Raw genomic sequence first — 18,426 nt, 5'->3', positions numbered from 1 at the left:
GTGGGGATGGTGCTTCTGGGCACGAGGACAGCATACGGAGCCTCCCTGGCCACCCATGCGCTTAGTGGGGCTGGGGTCTGCTTCCTGGGAGCCACAGTAAATGTCACTGGGATCCTGCACCCCAGTCCCCTGCCCCAACCCAGAGTCCCTTCCTGCATCCTAAACCTCTCATTCCTGGCCCCACCACAGAAAGACTACACCCCCAGCCAGAGCCCTCACCCTCCTGCACCCCAACCCACTGCCCGAGCTCGGTGAAAGTGAGTGAGGGAAAGCAAGCAACAGAGAGAGGGGGGATGGAGCGAGCAGGGGCAGGGCCTTGGAGAAGGGACGGGGCCTCAGGGAAGGGGGTGGGACAGAGGTGTACAGTTTTGTGCCATTAGAAAGTTGGCAACCCTATTTGTCAACCCAAAAGAACAGCTCTGCTGTGTGCATCTCCCCTACATTTTCTTCAGTAAGGACAGATGTGTAGAGTTCATTTAGATTCTCCACAACGGTCTTGTCTTCCTTTAAAGCTTACATGGGGTTAATTTGACAAGGGATACAGCTCCATCATAAAAGTAAACAGAATTTGTGATATAGATAGTTTCCCAATTATATTTCCTCACCTGAATTTTCTCAGTCCTCCGTGGGCAGCAGTTTCACCCTGTTAAAAAGGTCACTACCTCTAATGTCAGAACCACGAAGACCTCAATCAAGCAACAGTCAGAGGTGGTCCATTGCTTTCCATCCTTCCTTGAAATTGGGTTAACAATTAAAAAGAGACAAGGAGGTGAGGTAATATTTTTTTTTTACTGGACCAACTTCTGTTGGTGAGAGAGGCAAACTTTCAAGCAACACAGAGCTCTTCCTCAGGTCTGGGAAGAGCTCTGTGTTGCTTGAAAGCTTGTCATTCTCTCCTCTACAGAAGTTGGTTGAATAAAAGACATTACCTCACCCCTCTTGTGTCTCTAATATCTGGGACACACAGCTACACCACCACTGCATACAATTAAAAGAAGAACGTTACTATTTAGTATTTAAACAACATGTTTAATATTTGCACATTAAAAGTGAAATCTGTTCCCTTAATTCATGATTCAGTGTGGTCACAGTAAAACCTCAGTCACTTTGCTCTGATTAACATGATTTGAACATACTGGAAATGATTTTATCATCAGATACACTTTTGGGAACAACAGAACACACAAGCTGCCATTGCAAACCTAGAGAAATAAAGCTGAGCTAGTATTTAATAACTGAGAACTTGTAATCAGGTATTTGTATATTGGCGCTGGGGTGGGTGTTTACAAACCTGCCAATTTCATTGCCTATCTGAACCTCAACAGGATACAAGACAAACCTGGGAGCTACATATTTCATTTAACAAATAAGTCAGTTTGGGGATCAAAATGACAGTACTGGTGCACAAGGTCCTTTATTCATCCATTGCCTTACTCAAAAAACATTCGAGTCACTAGAAAGACTCCCCTTGACTTCAATAGGCTTTGGATCAGGTCCACAAATATAGGTAGGTAGGGCAATGGAAGTCCAAACTTTCCACTATTAAGACTAAAGAGGGTGGTCGGTACTAATTTAGGGCCTTGATTATTGACCTCACTGATAAGAGTAGTGTAAATTGCAATACAATTTCTTATGGTGTGGATCTGTCCATTTTGTGGACCAAGATCACCAAGCTTATTTTACATAGGTTACCAAATAAATAGTCATTTTGTATGGTCGCCATAATGCTGGATAGAGAACAGGAGCTGAATATTTTGCACTGACATTACCAACTGCCTATGCATCCAGCCTGCATGCCGTAATTTATATTCTAAAAATTGCTTAAACTCAGCTAGTTTAATGCTATTTCAACACTGCTAAATTTAATCAAGTTGTTTCTAGTGATAAGATGAAAATTTCTTGTCTAGACAATAACTAATGCAGATTACATAAAGTTTCCAACGATCACTTGAAAAACAAAATGAAACTTTTTTTTTGTAGAAACATGAAATAAAAAGGTAAAAATTACATTTATGTCCTCCCCATAAACATTGAACAGTAGGAAAAGGCCAAAGGCTGCTTTGGTTTATCTCTTTTAAGAAGAGGATGAATCTCTGAAAAGGCATCAAATGGTATAAATCCAGACAACAGCAGCACTAATTCTTGATTTTAAAATATGTCAGGATTTCTACTTAGGACCTCTGGCAATAAAAATGGTGCCTGTGGTCTCTATCCATGCCAAAAACAAAACAAAAAAAATTTTTTAAGCTTTTTCACCCCAGGGGGTGCTGCAATATTGCAGGAGCTTCTTTTGCCTAGAAGCTAAATCCTGATCCAGGTTGCCTTGTAAAGACAGTACCATAAAAAAGGTGAGAAAAGATCACAGTGAACTGTTCATCTCTACCTTCGATTATCAGTGCAAGTCCTGGCTACAGCTTAAAGAAAGTTCCCACCAGTTTCCATATCTCAGTGCAAGCTAAGTAACAGGAGCACCAGATAAATTTTGACAGTCTTCACGGAAAGACATAGATGCTTGCTTATCTGACTAACAAAAGGTCACAGTGGATCGCTTCCAGCTTATTTTGAACTTTTTTTTTTAAAATCACAACCAAATTTTCCCTTTCCCTTCTCCATGATGATTCTTCCACATTGAACTGCACTTGGATGGTGCTTCAGACAACATTACAGCTTATTAGAGCTGGTTGGGAGCCACAATTTTCATTCTGCAGGAGAGTCTGACAAAAAAAAATTGCTCCAAACCAAAACGAAAAGCCAAAATTTTGTAGTTTCCTGTGAACCAAAAATTAAGAAGGGGGAAAAAAATCAACTTGGGACCATCTAAACATTTAATTTCAATAGCTTTGAAATCTTTCATCAATGTAAAAACATTTCATTTCAAAAGTGTCATTTCAATTCAATTTGTTGTGACTTTTATACCATATTAAAATGTTACACATATGTATTTTAATATAATACCAAAAGCCAAACAAAAAAAAATCAAACTCTGAACACAAATTGTTTTGACTTTTACCCATTGCAAAGTTTAATAAAAAAATCTGTATGTTCCTGCAAAAAAGTTTTGATATAGTCAAAACGGCTTTATGACAGAAGAGTGTTCTATCCAATTTTTTTTTTCCTAAACCAGATCTATTTAACCCTTGAGGCGGGACAATAGGGGCAAATGGCTCAAATACAACCACTACTGGCTGAAGTCTGTTTCCTCATGCATGGATGAGAGAGAGATGTTGCATTCATTTTCCTCAAAATGGAAAAGGAAACACCAGGCAAATGAAACATTCGAATTCCACTGGGCACCCCTGTTATGTGTATGATCAGTACCACTTAGGCAGCAGTCAGAATGGAGATATTCAAGGCACATGATCCTTAATTTGCAAAGGACTTTATTATGCATTTCACTGCAGACTAGATTGGCCTCTTCCTTTAGCCTGATATTAAGCTGCCATGAATCAACAATGTTCCACTCAAATCCTAAATTTAGAATTCTCCTAACATACAGCAAGCTAATCTGCCAGGACACAAGTGACCCAACTTCCCACGTTCTACTAGGACAGAGGGACTCCCTCCCAATTTAACAACTGACCTCTATTCTATTTACAGCAGTGGAGAGAACATGGGATTAGTGCAAAGCTCTTTATGCAGGTTGCCAGTTGCAGAGAAATAGGCCATTCTATGAAAAGGCACTTTTTCACATAAGCAGTGTTATATTTTACATGAAATTCAGAGGCAAAGAGTGCGACCAAATAAAGTGCACACTTTGTGATGCAGCCTGACCAAAAGAAGTCTATGCCTTGACCATTGAGCTGTCCCTGGCTCAGCTAACATTTCATTGCTCAGTTGGACTGAGGCCAAGTAAAAGAGAAATACCAGAAATAGGATACCATACTACCCAGACCAGGGATCTGTTCCAGCCTGGCAATTTCTTGCATTTCTATCCATTTATATAGACAGGAATAGCAGCTGCACTGACACAAGCTGGAAAAAAAGACACAAGGGCTATCAATGCTAATGTCTCAGATATAAAATGTTCATGAGGCAGGGCTCAGGAAGATCCCCAGCGTATAGTGTTGCAAAGTTATAATGGGTACACAGTTTGCCTTCCTCTAAAATAGCCAACATTGGCTCCAGTGGCTGGAGACAGGATACCATCATATAGCAGCCCCATGGGCTGTGTGAGAACATAGTTCCTATGCTCTTAGACATTGTTGGATTTTGGTAAGTACACACTTTTTTTTTTTTTGGAAGAGTGTGTATTCTGAAGTGCTCAGGGTGGGGACTGAGGGGAAACCAACAAGATCAAAATGACTTTAGGACACAGGAAAAGGAGAGTAAAGCTAAGAATGTGACCTAAGGTTTAAAGAGAAAAATAAACCACACCTGATTACTCATAGCCTTGTGAAGTGAGAGGGATGAGTTCCATAGTAGGTTAGGGTCCTTTTGCTCTGCTGTTTGTGTCATTGGGGTGGTTGCAAGTAAACAGAGAAAGAAAAGAAAAATAAAAAGAAAGAAAGATTTTGGCCTGCTATGCTTCAGGCTGTCTTTTGTTTTATACATATCTTTGGCTCAGCTGAGCACATCTGTGCTTGCTTGTGGTTAAGCTGGGAAGCCGAAAAAGCCCTGAAGCAGCTGCAGACTTGAAGGTCAGATAGAGCCAGAGCAGTCAGCAGTGTTGGTCGGATCACAGACTTAGAGCAGTTTTCCAGAAGTGTCAGATGATACCATCCCATTAGGATTCAGCATTAGTCATGTTCATGAAATGGAGCGCTGGATCAGCCACTGTCCCTGAACATCAGAAAAGCTTATTTTTAGATCTGAAGTTAATAGCCCAAGCCCATCTTTATTCATAAGAAAACCAACTGTTTAAGGCTCAGACAAGGTGTTTAAAATATTTTATAGTACTATGGTTTCCATTACTGAGTACAGGGTAGGAGAAGGATGATGCTCCACTCGCCCATGACAAACCCATCTCAGCACGTCTGTGGCCCTGGGTGACCCCTCTTACTATAAATCTTGTTTTAGAGTGCATGTGCACTGAGACTGATGCATTAACTGGCAGCCTGCCTCCCTTATAGCTACTAATGCTTCTTTGTCAGTTCAGTTGTGCTTCAAATCATGCTATAGACTCCCAGCTGAATCAAAGAGCAGGAAGAAGTGGTGGTCAAGACAGAGGGCAGCACATTTTTTCCCATTGTGGAGGCTACAGCTAAATCCAACTTAACCAGTAAGAGCCCATTCCTGCAAGGTGCTGAATGCCTCCTGTGAGATTGTAAGTTTTTTCAGCTCCCCTTCACTTCACAGAGGATGTTCAGTCTTCTGCAGTGTCAGGTCTCAAGATCAGAGACTGACAGGTGGGAGGGTGGTGAATTAAAAACAGGAGAGGTGCCCTGTGTTGGCAGCAGCAGAAGCTTCAAATGAAGGCTCAAAAGCTGGGAGATGGAGCAGTAAAATTTCTCTCCCACCCAATGCTTCCCCCTCCTTTCCAAAGTATATCACCACTTTATTCTACCTGACCCTTCCAGCAACAAGTCCCTTCAATGTTGCAAAAAGCCATCCCCTTCATCACTGCTACACTCCTCCTGACAGGTCTGTTGGCAGCTCATCTCTGCCTTCACACAGAGCAAGTACTGTAGTTCACTAATGTTGTGATGCTTACACGATCCCTTTAGTAACAGCACACAGCTACAATCTGTTGTGTAAGAAAGGAAATAAAGAATTAATCATTTATTTTACACTGAGTTTATGGAAACTGGAATTTCCTGTCAAAAGTCCCAAAGCTTTCATGGTCTTTCCTTGGGCTCAGGCCAGTGCTGGGAGTCTGCAAAGACAACTTTTTCCACAACATAAACTGTCTCCCCTCTACATCAGCTAGGAAGAGTCTGAGAGCCACTGATGCTTTCAGTAGCATTTATTCAGGGCTCAAAGAAGACTCTTGCACTTCCAGGCTACTTTCTGTGCCAGAAATAGCAGCAGAATGCCACAGAAGATTTGAAAGTGTAAGAAGCAGGATCTTTCTGTTCCGGTGCTAAAGTGAGGTTCAGAAAAACCTAGGTTAAACTCCCAGTTCTACCATGCATTTCCTATGTGATCTTGGGCAAGGAGCTTAGGCCCAGCTCCTCAGAGGTAGTTAGGCAACTAACTCCCATCCTTAATCTCTCTGGCCACGTCCAGACTACCCGCCGTATCGGTGGGTTAAAATCGATTGCTTGGGGATCGCTATATCGCGTCTAATCTAGACACGATATATCCATCCCCGAGCGCACTTATATCGATTCCGGAACTCCATCCACCCCAACGGAGTTCCGGAATCGACACGGAGAGCCGCGAACATCGATCCCGCGCCATCTGGATGGGTGAGTAATCCGATCTTAGATATTCAACTTCAGCTACGTTATTCACGTAGCTGAAGTTGCGTATCTAAGATCGATTTCCCCCCCTAGTGTGGACCAGCCCTCTGTCTCTTAGTTCTCCATCTGTGAAATAGGAGAGTGGTACTTCCCTACCTCTCCATGGTGTTGTGAGAATAAAATGATTAATAGTTGCTCAGATACCACTGTGATGGAGATGGGTGGGGAGAGCTGCAGTGGGTGTATGCGCATAAATCCACAGATCATTCCAACAAAAGGAAGTGACATTTTACAGCTCTCCAATCAGAAGACAGACAAGACATAATTTGGACACACCCATCACTTGCATCTTCATAGCATACTAATTCTGACCCTCGTTTAAAATAAAAAGTTTGTCCAATGGCTGCTTAGAAGTTTTTTAATTAAAAAACAAAACAACACACACCTTTGGACAAACTCTGAAATCTTTACACAGTCAAACCTCACGCTGGAGACCATGGGAATTTGCCCCATTAAGAACTGATCAAGGACTATATAGCACACGGCTCCTTATACACACAGCAGGTGTCCCGTTAAAGCTTTGTAAAATAAAAGCTGGAATATGTGGAAGTTCCATTCAGCCACTGGTTTCTGAAGTAAGAAAAAAAAAGTTTAAAAATAAAATCTGCCCTTTCTTCTCTCATCTTCTTTATTCCCTTCCCTGGCTGCCTTTTCTGATCCTCCTTTTAACATCTTCCTCAATTCGTCTTCCCTCTGCTTCCCTCACTTTATTTCTTTAAAGAGAGAACTTGGGAGTTCACAAGAATCAACCAATGACCTAGGTCCAGCTTTTCATTTATACCAAGGCCTCTTTATGCCCTTTTGGCAGAATAAAGACTACTCTCACTTTAAAACCTCTTTATGCTGCCAGAGTGTTGTGATATTTACTTCCATCTTAAGGTCCCTTTACACAGCCAGAGTAGTGTAAAGGGACCCGAGTGTAAGGAAAAGAAGGAAAACGTGGTAAGCACTGCTCAGTCTTAACTCCTGTGTTCAACCTACATTCAGCCTGCCATACATTTATCTTTGAATTTCACTACATCACACTGCCTGGTGATTGATGATTCACAGAGATATAAACACTTTCAAATGTACATTTTTGCTTGGAAGGCTGAACAGTTTTGGCTACTTCCTTTGTTCAGTTAGGTGACAGGTGGGCCAATCAATTCCTTTCAAAAATACTTCTTCATTATCCCGTATGTTGAAGGGCAGTAATGGGAATGCAGCTGAGCCAGCAAAGCTTTTGAGGTGATCTCAAATCTTGTCCCTTGACTCTTTTTATTCCAAATATGCACTGCATAGGTGTTCTTGAACAGTCTGTGAAGCTCTGAGGAGCTGACCACTTCAAAGTACTTCTTCCAGTCCTGCCAGCGGATGGGATAAAAGGCTTCTCTGGGAAGAGCACTGACTCCTTTACAGCTTTTACTGCTCCGGAGACTCCTGATAGAGCACCATTTTTTGAAAACACGGGTTAAAAGCTGTGGGCCCTGGTGCCCCCAGATCCAGCCATTGTAATTATCCACATAGTCCTGCATGCAAAGCTCTATGAACTTGTGTTTGGCTTCAAAAGAGAGAAAAGCCCCATTCAATACATATTTGGACTGGGTTCCAAGAACATTAGTGAGGTTCTTTAAGTTCTTAAGGACTATGAAGTCTGTGTCTAAGTAGATACCCCCAAATTTCCACATGATAGCAATTCTACAGGCATCAGAAAGTATGGGTAAGAAATAAGGCTCCCATCTGTGCTGGGCCACCAAATACCAGTCAGCTAGAGGGGTACCAGAGAAAAGGTCATTCAAGTCCAGTGGCCGGATTTCCACATTGGGGAAGCATCTCAGCAGGGAGAAGCCCCAGTGTTTTGGAAGAGTGAAATTTCTGTTTGCCAAGCCCTTCATAAGGATGACAACTTTGGTCTCAGGATGAGCCCTGGCTGCTGATTCGACAGAGCACGTAAAGAGAAAACTTGGGTTGGTTTTTTCTGAGGTCTCCACAAAAAATATATCCCCAGGCGGTGGAGGTGGCCTGCCAGATACACCTGGTGGAGGAGAAGGCACAGATCGAGGACATTTGACTTCCAGAGGCAACCCATAGAGCAGATTCTTGCCTTTGGCGTCCTCGGTGATTTTCCAGTAAAACATTATGGAGACAAAGGACATGAACTTGAAGGTAATGATAAACACAGCCCAGAGCTTATGGTTCATCACCACCCTGCTTAGCTGTAGCACGCAGATGGGCATTTTGTACATTTTTGCCTCTACTCCAGGGCCTTGTTCTTCCAATAAAAAATAAGGTGATCTGGAAAAAAAATAAAAGGAAATTAACAAACACAAAAGACAATAGAAACAGTGAACATTAATCCATAGTTTGTAACCTTATGCAATTATATATTTTTGACTTTCACAATATACTGGCTTATTTTATTAATCACCATTATTATTTATTTGTATTGTAGCAGCATCCAGGGGCCCCAATCAGAAACTGCAGCCGTATTGTGCTAGATGCTTTATAAAACGTAACCAGGAGACAGTCCATGTTCCCTTTAACACCATGCAGCCAAATTCTGCCCTCTGTTTACACCCATGCAACTATATGGATTTCAGTGGGGTTGCGTGAAGCAGAATTTTGCCCCAAACTAGCTTTTTCTTTCACTTCAGGCCACATTCTTGACCAGACTAATGTTGTAGTGATTCTAGAGAGCTGGGAATTCGGAGGGACTGTCTCTGTAAGGCTGCCGTCCAAGCAATCCTAGAGCCCTGGGAAAGGGCCGGGTGTGGAGAAGCTGCAATTGTTAGGACAGGATGTTGATTACTTAGTAAGGACAAGGACAGTCATTTCCTGACTCTGATTGCTCAAGTGAAGCCAGCCAAGACGGTAACATGTTCCTCTCACGAGATCCCAACTGCTAGTCTGGCAAAACATGCAATGGTCTTCGCTGATCGTATTCTGCTCTCATATTCCCTTGTGACACCCCACTGTGCTGTTTTATTCTTACAAAGTCCCACAAGCAGAGGTGCTGGAACTAGGGATGCTGGGGGTGCTGCTGCAGGGCTTACAGCTTGGGTCTATGGCTCTCAGTAGCTCCCACTGTAACAAATTGTTCCAGCACCCTTGCACACAATGTGAGAGCATTATCCAGACTGCCCTCACACTTCTGGCTCTGCTCCACTCTTGTCTGCTCCCTGATTTAATATTTAGACCTTTACAATGAAAATATCTAAATCAGAATTTCACCTCCCCGTTCACAACACAGGCCTATGCTCCAGTACCCTCGCTTTACCACGACCATCCTCCGGGATGGAAGGGGAAACAACCAGCGCCCTTTTCCCTTTCCCTGCACCCTATCAGGGCCTATACCTCCCTCTGGAGTATGTTCACAAGCGTGGGAGAAGCCTGTCTACCATCACAGTCTGCAGTTGGACCAGGGTACATTACTGCTGTCCCACTGTTATTAGTCCCGTCACGTTCTGGCCTGGGGCTGAGCCATTCCTCTGAGTTCACTGGACAGGATTTCCTGCCATTCAGCAAGTGAAGTTATTTGATCTGCCCAGACTATTCTACTAGGCAGTTTATTTTACCCTCTTCTGATTTACATAGTGTGGCTTTGCCTCGGGGGTCCTGCTCTTCTAGGTGGTTAGGGCTTGCCTCAGAGGTTTGCTGTGACCCTCAATGTAGCCTCTCTCCCCTCCTAGCTTACTGATCCACCTTCATAATCAGCCAGTCAATGGGTTTGGTGTAAGAGCCCTCTTTAGTCCCTGTCTTATTAGGGAGCATTTTTTTTTAAAGAGGTTGAGGGGAACCTGGGCCTGTCCTCTTTGCCGGGTTCCAGCCCAGGGACCCTAATGGCACTGGCAATGGGTAGTTTTCCTATATTACCGGAGCTATAGCCCTTCCCTGGCTACTTTCCCAAATGGCCCCTCCTAGCACCCTCCTTGGTACCTGACCATGCTTGTCCAGGGCCGCCCAGAGAGGGGCAAGCAAGTGGGGCACTTTGCCCTAGGCTTTAGGTCCCACAAGGACCCCCACAAGAATATACTATTCTATAGTATCGCAACTTGTTTTTATGGAATGGCTCCCCAAAACTGCTTTGCCTCAGGCCCCCTGAATCCTCTGGGCAGCCCTGTGCTTGTCCTCCCAGCTCTTTCATTGCTCACCTTCTTTCTCCCAGTCTTCCCACAACACATTTTCTTACTCCCAGCTCCTACCAGCTAGCCTCTCTGAAGGGGCTTCCTTTTAAACTAGTCCCAGCAGGTTCTAAATGGGCTTCAGGTGATTTGATTAGAAGTCATCAAGGGAAACAGGTTAATCAGTTCTTAATTGTTTCCAGGTGTCTTATGGAGGCTGCCTGACTTAATTGCCTCTAGCACCTTCCTGACTGCTCTGGGGGCAGCCCCTGCCCTGGTCACTTATGGAAGACAAAACTATTCATCCAGTGTCCAATATGTTTTCCTTCTACCAGACACCTGCACCCAACCGGTCGGGGTCTTCAGGAATTCGAAGCACCCAGCTCTACCTATTGCATCTAGCAGCATCTAATAAATACCAACAAAGCAGTGCACTTTTGCCTCAGAATTAAACACACTTATCTGAAACATGTCATCTTCTGGACACTTTAATGGTAATTGAAGCTGCTGAATAGCAGAAGCATTCTTTGCAACAGCTCACCAGCCAGGGGAGCGGTGAAGTGTTGCTCAAGAAGCTAGATTTGGGGGGCAGGATGGTGGAGACAGATAGTTATGCTATCTGAGCAAAGAGAACAGCAGCTAACAGGAACTGGCAGTGCTGTGAGAAGCAACGTGTTGTTTTCAGTGCTGCCTTCTTGCCAAAAAAAATAAAAATAAAAATGAATCCTTGGTAACAGTTGGTTTCGGTTCTCTTTTAAAACTTTCCATTCTGAAGAAATCATTTTTGTCAGTAACACTCGATGGGACTCCTCATTACTAGGGCTGGCTAGAAAACAACAATTTTGTTTTGCAGAAATTTTTGAGATCTTTAAAGAGAGTGAAAGACACCACCCAGGCCTCAAAGTGGCCAACAGCTCAGTGGTTAGGCCACTCACCTGGGATCGAGAAGATCCACAGTCAGCTTCCACCTCAGCCTGATTCGGAGCAGGGACCTGCCCTAATCAGCAGGCCATTTTCAATGTCTCCTGTTGGATCTATTCCACTTTGTACAAATAATTACATATCCACTGGGCCAGAAAAGGTGACTTTACAGGCTGGTGATTAAGGGCTGGTCTACAGTGGGGGTGGGTGGGGCGGGAAGGGAAAAATCGATCTAAGTTACGATGTCTTCACTGCAGTAAAATCGACAGCTGACGCTCTCCCGTTGACTCTGTCTCTCACCCTGGTGGAATACAGGAGAGCACTCAGCGGTTGATTTATCGCATCCAGACTAGACACGATTGATCCCGTGGGGGTCGATTTATTGCGGCCCATCAATGCAGTGGGTAACGCAGACAAGCCCAAAGACAGCTCTCTGAGATCGTATGCTCACATCTTACTATAAAGTGAAATGAGTAAACCATGGCAGAAATGGAGCAAAATTAACTCACCCAAATTCTTCAGTCTGGAAAGGAACCAATCAGAACTGGACAATCGGGCTGCAGTGTTTCCCCATTTTTCCCTAAAGCATTTGATATTATTGAGAAATAGGTAAGTTGTTAGAGCTGAGTGAATACAAAGCCAAAAGACAAGGAAAAAAAAAAGTTGGTTTTGAATCAACTGCAGCTTAGTTTTTTTCCGTGGCTGAAATAAAAACAAAAAAGATTTAATTTGGGTTGAGCAAAATGACATTTTCCAAGTGAAAATTGATTAGAACTGACATTTGGGGAACAGAATGATTTCTTTGCAGATAAAAATGTCAAAAAGGGCTATTTTGAAAATGTCAAAATGAACAGTTTTGATTTTTTTTTTAACCTCCCACCCCTCATTTTTTTTTTTATTTGGCTGAAGCTATTTGCCAAATGTGACCTAAATTTGCCAACACATTTTGGAGCAACCAAAACCCCTTTTTTTTTGTGGGGAGGGGAGGAGGCAGCTGGGGGTGAATTTATTATTTGCTGAAAAATTGTCACTCAGCCATAGCAAGGGTCATATTTTCCACAGTATTAGGTATCAGGCCTACAGGTTCTGGAAAATGACCACATTCCAGTGTGAGCATGACGTGAAGTGCAATCTGCTAGACAAAACTCATTAAATTGTGCCAAGACTACTGTGAACCTAGCAAAAATGTCACTTGTGGAGGATACATTTCCTTTACAATAAACTAAGTGCTAGGGGAGACCGTTGACCATTATACTTCTGACCTACTTTGTATAGCCAAACCCTATGAATCTGAACAGTTAACAAAAGGAATCAGATCAAAGAAAGGTTGCTTGCAAAATCAAATCCAGTTCTTGCAAAGGAGAATAGATATTTGCAAAGCTAGTGAAGTTTGTGTACAGACAATTAACAGAGAAAAACGTATATTATGTCAAAACTAGGATCTGTGGAGTATGATGTCACAGCTGCTGTCCAGGGTGTTCCAAAGCTGCTTTGTCCACTGTCCTGCTTCTACTGCCTGGATCCCGCCAGGAAAAGTGGAAGCCTTTTTCAGACACCACAAAAAGGTTTCACACCCAGAGGTTCCCTTTTCTTCTTCTCCGGGCAACATGGTTGGAAAAAGGCAGCTCTCACAGGCCTTGTGCTCCAGATGGCAAGGAAGTTTACACTGTTGAGGAGCACCCCTTGATGAGTAAGTTCAGAGAGGTTTTTTAGGGGGTGGGGGAGGATGACAGAGAACCCACTACTGCCCTGGCAACCAACTCCTGCCTGGTTTGGTCCCTGTGATGGAAATTAACTGCATGGGGTGGGAAGGGGTTGTTTTTGTTTTTAAAGAAATCTCTCTCTACCCAACAACTGTCCTGATTGGCTGATGTGATTGCAGAGCTTTGGCCATTATCTTTGAAAACTCGTGGTGATCGAGGGAGGTCGTGGACAATTGGAAAAAGGGGAAATCTAGTGCCCATCTTTAAAAAAGGGAAGGAGGAGAATCTGGGGAACTACAGATTGGTCAGCCTCACCTCAGTCCCCTGAAAAATCATGGAGCAAATCCTCAAGGAATATATTTTGAAGCACTTGGAGGAGAGGAAGATGATCAGGAACAGTCAACATGGATTCAAGGGCAAGTCATGCCTGACAAACCTGATTGCCTTCTATGATGAGATAACTGGCTCTGTGGATATGGGGAAAGCAGGGGATGTGATACACCTTGACTTTAGCAAAGCTTTGGATACAGTCTCCCACAGTATTTTTGCCAGAAAAGAACCTGAACCTGAAAATGCACCTGATAAATGTTTTGGAAAAGGTAGACCTATTTTTATAACTGGGAAATATTTCAAACTTCTGGCAAGAGGGACAACAGGGTATGGAAGCAATCCGGCACCAGGGTAGCCCAATTAAAAGGGATAAAAACAGAAGGAAAACCTTATACGTTTTCTTTGCGGGCCAGAAAATAACATGAGTGCCTGTGACTGTGTTTTAGATTAAAGACCATGTCCTGCAAAAAGTTTTGTTGGAATATACACAACTATTATTGGCCTAAATCAGGGCTGGGAAGTGATGGTTGTCATATGTCTACTACCTTTCCAACAAATATACTTGTTAACGGTAACGATTTTTCCAGGGCTAAGCTGTCGAATGCACTGGAGCTGAGGGGATTCTAGGGGCCAGTAAGTTCACAGGTTACCCAGCCCTATCCAGAGATCAGGAGTTATTTCCGTGGCACCAATTAGAAAGCGGTTAGGGCAATGGGGAGGTTTTATTTTCCACACATCCCGGTGGATGACCCAGTCCCACATACGACCTACCCAAGGATCTGGAAGGATTCGGTATGTGGGAGCCCACACCCCTTTCACGGGCCCATAGACCTGGAAGGAGCACTGTGAGCACCAGCATTCCCATCCAGAAAATCTCCAAGTGTGTCTCCAGGGCTATAACTCAGATGGTATGCCTGAGGCATTTGTAAGGGCAGTGGGCCAGGTTTGGTGCTTGAGGTCTTCTTGAATGGAGGCTAGCTGGACATTAAGGAAATCCTGTATCTCAGAGCAAGCATGGTCCCACTGCAATACCTTTCCAGCCTCAGCAATGCTTAAGATTATTTTTAGTAAATCTTGGGTAAAGGCACGAAGAGTGGAGACAATACGCAATTCGCCCACACCAGCCCGGACACCGCTTACCTGTGTCCCAGAAATAAGCCCTACGGCCTATTCCATTTGGCTCAATTTTTCATCATGCTGTTGATTTTTGTAAATATTCCAAACAGAAGCAGCATTATTTTTCCCGTCCTACAAGGAGCCAGCTAAGACCCTCCTTTGGCGGGAGGATGCACCCCAAGTCTGTACCAACCCCAAGGGCAGCCCCTCGGGAGCAATTGAGGCAGGTAGCTGTGATCTGGAAGTGGGATAAGGACAGGGTAAATCTGATAGTTCCCTGACTGGCATTAAGTATGGTCCATCTGAACCCCCCTGGGTTTCTTTTCCTAGAAGAACAATACCATAACTGTTGGTTATACACTCGGATACTTCTTTGGGAGGCCTCTAGGTTTGTCATATGGGAGGGAGAATACTATAACAGGGTACTGGAATAGCCTTTAAGCAGAAAAATATTCCTGTGGCCAGGCAAGTCCTGTGGGTATATGTCTGGTTGTTTCCTAGTGAGACTACTGATTGGCTAAGATTTAGAAAAATATTACTTTCCCATCCCCACCCCAAGTTCATTAAAGAGGAGAGGTTAAGGAACATTAAAAGTCTCATATTCAGGTAGTTTTGGCTAGCTTCCGCAAGCTATTCTTCAAGATTTCATAGTCTTAATTCACTTAGCTGTCCAGCAATGAGGCCGCCAGGGAGAGGTTACTAGCACAATCACCTTGCTTGCTTGGAGGCTTTATTATGTCCTCAAGTGGAGAGGTTGTTTTCTTAGCAAGGCACAGTGGCTTTGTCAGCAGACAAAGGAGAAGTTACCAGTTCTTTTACCTTGTCCTTCACTTCTGCCATCCAGAAGGAGTAACACCACCAGAAGGAAAGATAGACCGATCATCAGTTGGAGAGCCATTACAGTGAGGAACATGGGCAGGTAGTCAATTCTTGGCACTTCACAGTGGTGTTGATAATCAACAGGATTTGATAAGGGTCTTTCAGCATGGGGCCAGGGCAGTTCCTTGCTGGTGGACCTCCATGTAGACCCAGTCTTCTGGTTTCAGCAAGTGGCGGAGCTACTGTATATAAAAAACCTAACACATTTCATTAGTGCCTGGCAATAATTATGCATTGTGCCATTTATTAAATGAATGTCCATCTGAGCGAAAGCCAGCAGGGCACTGTCGGTAGTTACATTGGGTGCCCTGGTAGAAATTTTATGAGGGCTGAGTGCGGTTTTTTTAATTGGAAGTGGCCTTCTAAGGGCATTTGGCTATACTGGATCTGTGAAGCTGCACATGACTTAGTTATAATTTGTCCAGTAAAATTAGGTTCATATTCACTGTTGCTACTCACAGGTATGCCAAAGTTTTACAACAGTTTTGGCATTTGCCTTTTTATAAGGAAATACATTACTAAAACTAACACATATTCATAAGAGCAGCATTTTGGCATGTTTATAAAATCAATCTGAATATTTACAAAGGGTCCCCATAGAGTGGGGTGAGCTGCCGGTCTAGTCCGGATTGGCTTTCCACTGTTGTGTGCCAGACAAATAGGGCAAGAATTACAATATTGTTGAGCCATGATCGAAAATGCCATAAGATTTGATACAATCATCCCTCCTTTGCTCACGCAGGCCAAACCATGGGCCACGCGAGCAAGGTAGGGGAGCAAAGCCCGGGGCGCAAAGCCCGGGGCGCAACCAGGCAACCATCTGGAGTGCACCACAATGCATCCTTAGGGTGTGGAGAACACCCATTTCGTCTCCAACTGTCCTCCTCCTCAGACGCTGACTCTTGCAAAAGCGCCAGGTCACGAGGGGACGCAGCTGGAGAAAGAGGCTGCAGCATACAAAGACAAAAATTTCAGAGGGAGCTGGAGACCCAGAAAGGGCCGCTTGCCTGGCAGCAGCGTCTGCTAGGACATTTCCGCGCATAACATCATCATCACAGGGCTTTTGATGGGCAGAACATTTAACAAAAACAACAACAACAACAACAACAATTGCAGACGAAAGCTAAAGGGCATTAACATAAGGGTCATGACCAATGGGTGCTCCTCCAGAGGTAAGAAATCCTCTATATTTTCAGAGCTGCCCATAATCATGCACCACCCCGAAGGCATATCTGGAATCCATATAGATGGAAACAGACTTGCCCTCAGCTATAGAGCAGGCCCTGGTAAAGGCAACCAGTTCCGCCACCTGGGCAGAGCTGGCCCTTGGAAGACAGTAGGCTTCCATTGGGCCGTGGGGGGGCACAAACTGCATAGCCAGCTACAAGCTGGCCCAAGAGGTTCCTAAGATATGAGTCATTCACATAAAATAACTCAGGATTCTAAAGCAGAGTGTCCTGCAAATCAAGCCTGGGAGAAAAGAGCCCAGCAGTTACTGTTAGACAGTCATACGGTTCACCATCCCCCCCCCCCCCCCCCCCCCCCCCCCGCGGGCAACAGAAAGGCTGGGTTAAGCACAGGGTACCTAGTTAAGGTAACATTAGATGCATTCAAAAGAAGCATCTCGTATTTAGTGAGCCTGAGGAGAGCAATAACAGCATGGGGAACCGTGACAGTCAAGGGCTGCCCAGCACAAGGGTAGCGGAAGATTTTACATGGGCCGCCGCAGTAGCCACAAACCTAAGATAAGGAGAGAAGCCATCAGCTACTAGGTCCAAAGAGGAACTAAAATATGCAACGGGTTTCTGCTTATTTCCGTGAGTTTGCGTGAGGATACCTAGGGCCATCCCCTCCTTTTCATGACAATAGAGAATTTTTTATAATCATATAAAAAAGGGTTTTTATAATCAGGGAGGCCCAGTGCTAATGCTCGGGCCAGAACATGCTTAACCTGAGGGAAAGCCTCATTGGCCTCTGATGTCCGAGGGATGGGGTCTGTGATCTTGTCTAACGTCAAGTCTTGCAATTACAACATTTAAACATTTGAAAAAATTAATTTGCTTAAAATATTTCTTTCTTTACAAATATCCTTGCTGATTGCAGGCAAAACTGAGGAATTACTCAAATTACTCCCCATATTTTCCTGTATTTGTTTTATAGGCAGGTCAAGTTTTAATGGTTTCTATTTTTTTTTTTTTAACTTCTGTCTTTGAATACATATTGATTTAAAATGGAAAACACAATTTATTTTGGCTTCCCTTTGGCAACATGACCGTTGATTACACAGAGCCACCTTAAGGCTTAGTGCGGGGTACTCACTACAGTTTCTGTCTGCTATTTGTTACCAAAACAGATTCAAAATCTTTTACCATTCTCCTGGCCTTGACTGGCCTGTTGCAGCCACAACTTTGGATTGTTTTCTTGTTTAGTTTTGTGTTCTGGCAAAAGTGTGTGTGTGTATATATATATATATTTTTTACAACCCAAAACAACACCAATTATTATAAAACAAAAATTATACACACCAAGAGTGCTGATTATTTACAGATATTCTAAAGAAACCAAGATTTTTTATTTTCATAACACCTTCTTTTAACATTTGTACTTAGTTTTACTGCTTAATTTTCTCCAATAACTACAGAGTTAACTTTAAACTTTTTTTTTTCCTCTAACTTCCTCAAACCGTGGTTGCCGTTTGTTTGGGCCCAATCCTTTTTTCTTGCTGCATTATTTCTTTTCATGGGCACAGGCATTGTTTCACTACCAATTTAATAAGGAGGGTGGGCTTTTTAACTAAACTCCCTTTTATCTATTTATGCACACCTATTTACATACACACATTACATCTAGATGCATCTTATTTAATAATTAACTTTTTATCTATGTCCGGACTTAATACAATTTTCCCTTGAGACGGTAACAATGCCTCAGCACCAGTGCATTATAAGAAAGAATAATAACAGGGCTACAAACAAC

At 43.4% G+C, this 18,426-nt stretch overlaps 1 protein-coding gene across 12 annotated transcripts in view; it reads right to left on the bottom strand.

Annotated features, from left to right (window-relative positions):
- A4GALT (alpha 1,4-galactosyltransferase (P blood group)) overlaps window positions 1-18,426 on the bottom strand; it is a 94,135-nt gene that overhangs the window by 29,040 nt on the left and 46,669 nt on the right. For 4 of the 12 annotated variants that reach the window (XM_030540513.1, XM_030540490.1, XM_030540481.1 and 1 more), the window contains exons 2-3: window positions 11,932-12,002; window positions 6,404-8,675 (exon numbers count right to left, since the gene is read on the bottom strand). The exons of 2 other annotated variants lie outside the window; for them this stretch is intronic. In XM_030540513.1, the coding sequence (XP_030396373.1) occupies window positions 7,553-8,626 (1,074 nt within the window). In that variant the 5' untranslated portion in view covers window positions 8,627-8,675; window positions 11,932-12,002 and the 3' untranslated portion in view covers window positions 6,404-7,552. Of the gene's footprint in view, window positions 1-6,403; window positions 8,676-11,931; window positions 12,003-15,390; window positions 17,533-18,426 lie in introns of those variants that run through there. 6 more of the 12 variants (XM_030540531.1, XM_030540467.1, XM_030540523.1 and 3 more) reach the window with 3 other exon arrangements.

Source organism: Gopherus evgoodei, chromosome 1 (assembly GCF_007399415.2).
Source record: "Gopherus evgoodei ecotype Sinaloan lineage chromosome 1, rGopEvg1_v1.p, whole genome shotgun sequence".
NCBI classification, from domain to species: Eukaryota; Metazoa; Chordata; order Testudines; family Testudinidae; genus Gopherus; species Gopherus evgoodei.
This window is presented reverse-complemented; position numbering and strand designations above follow the sequence as displayed.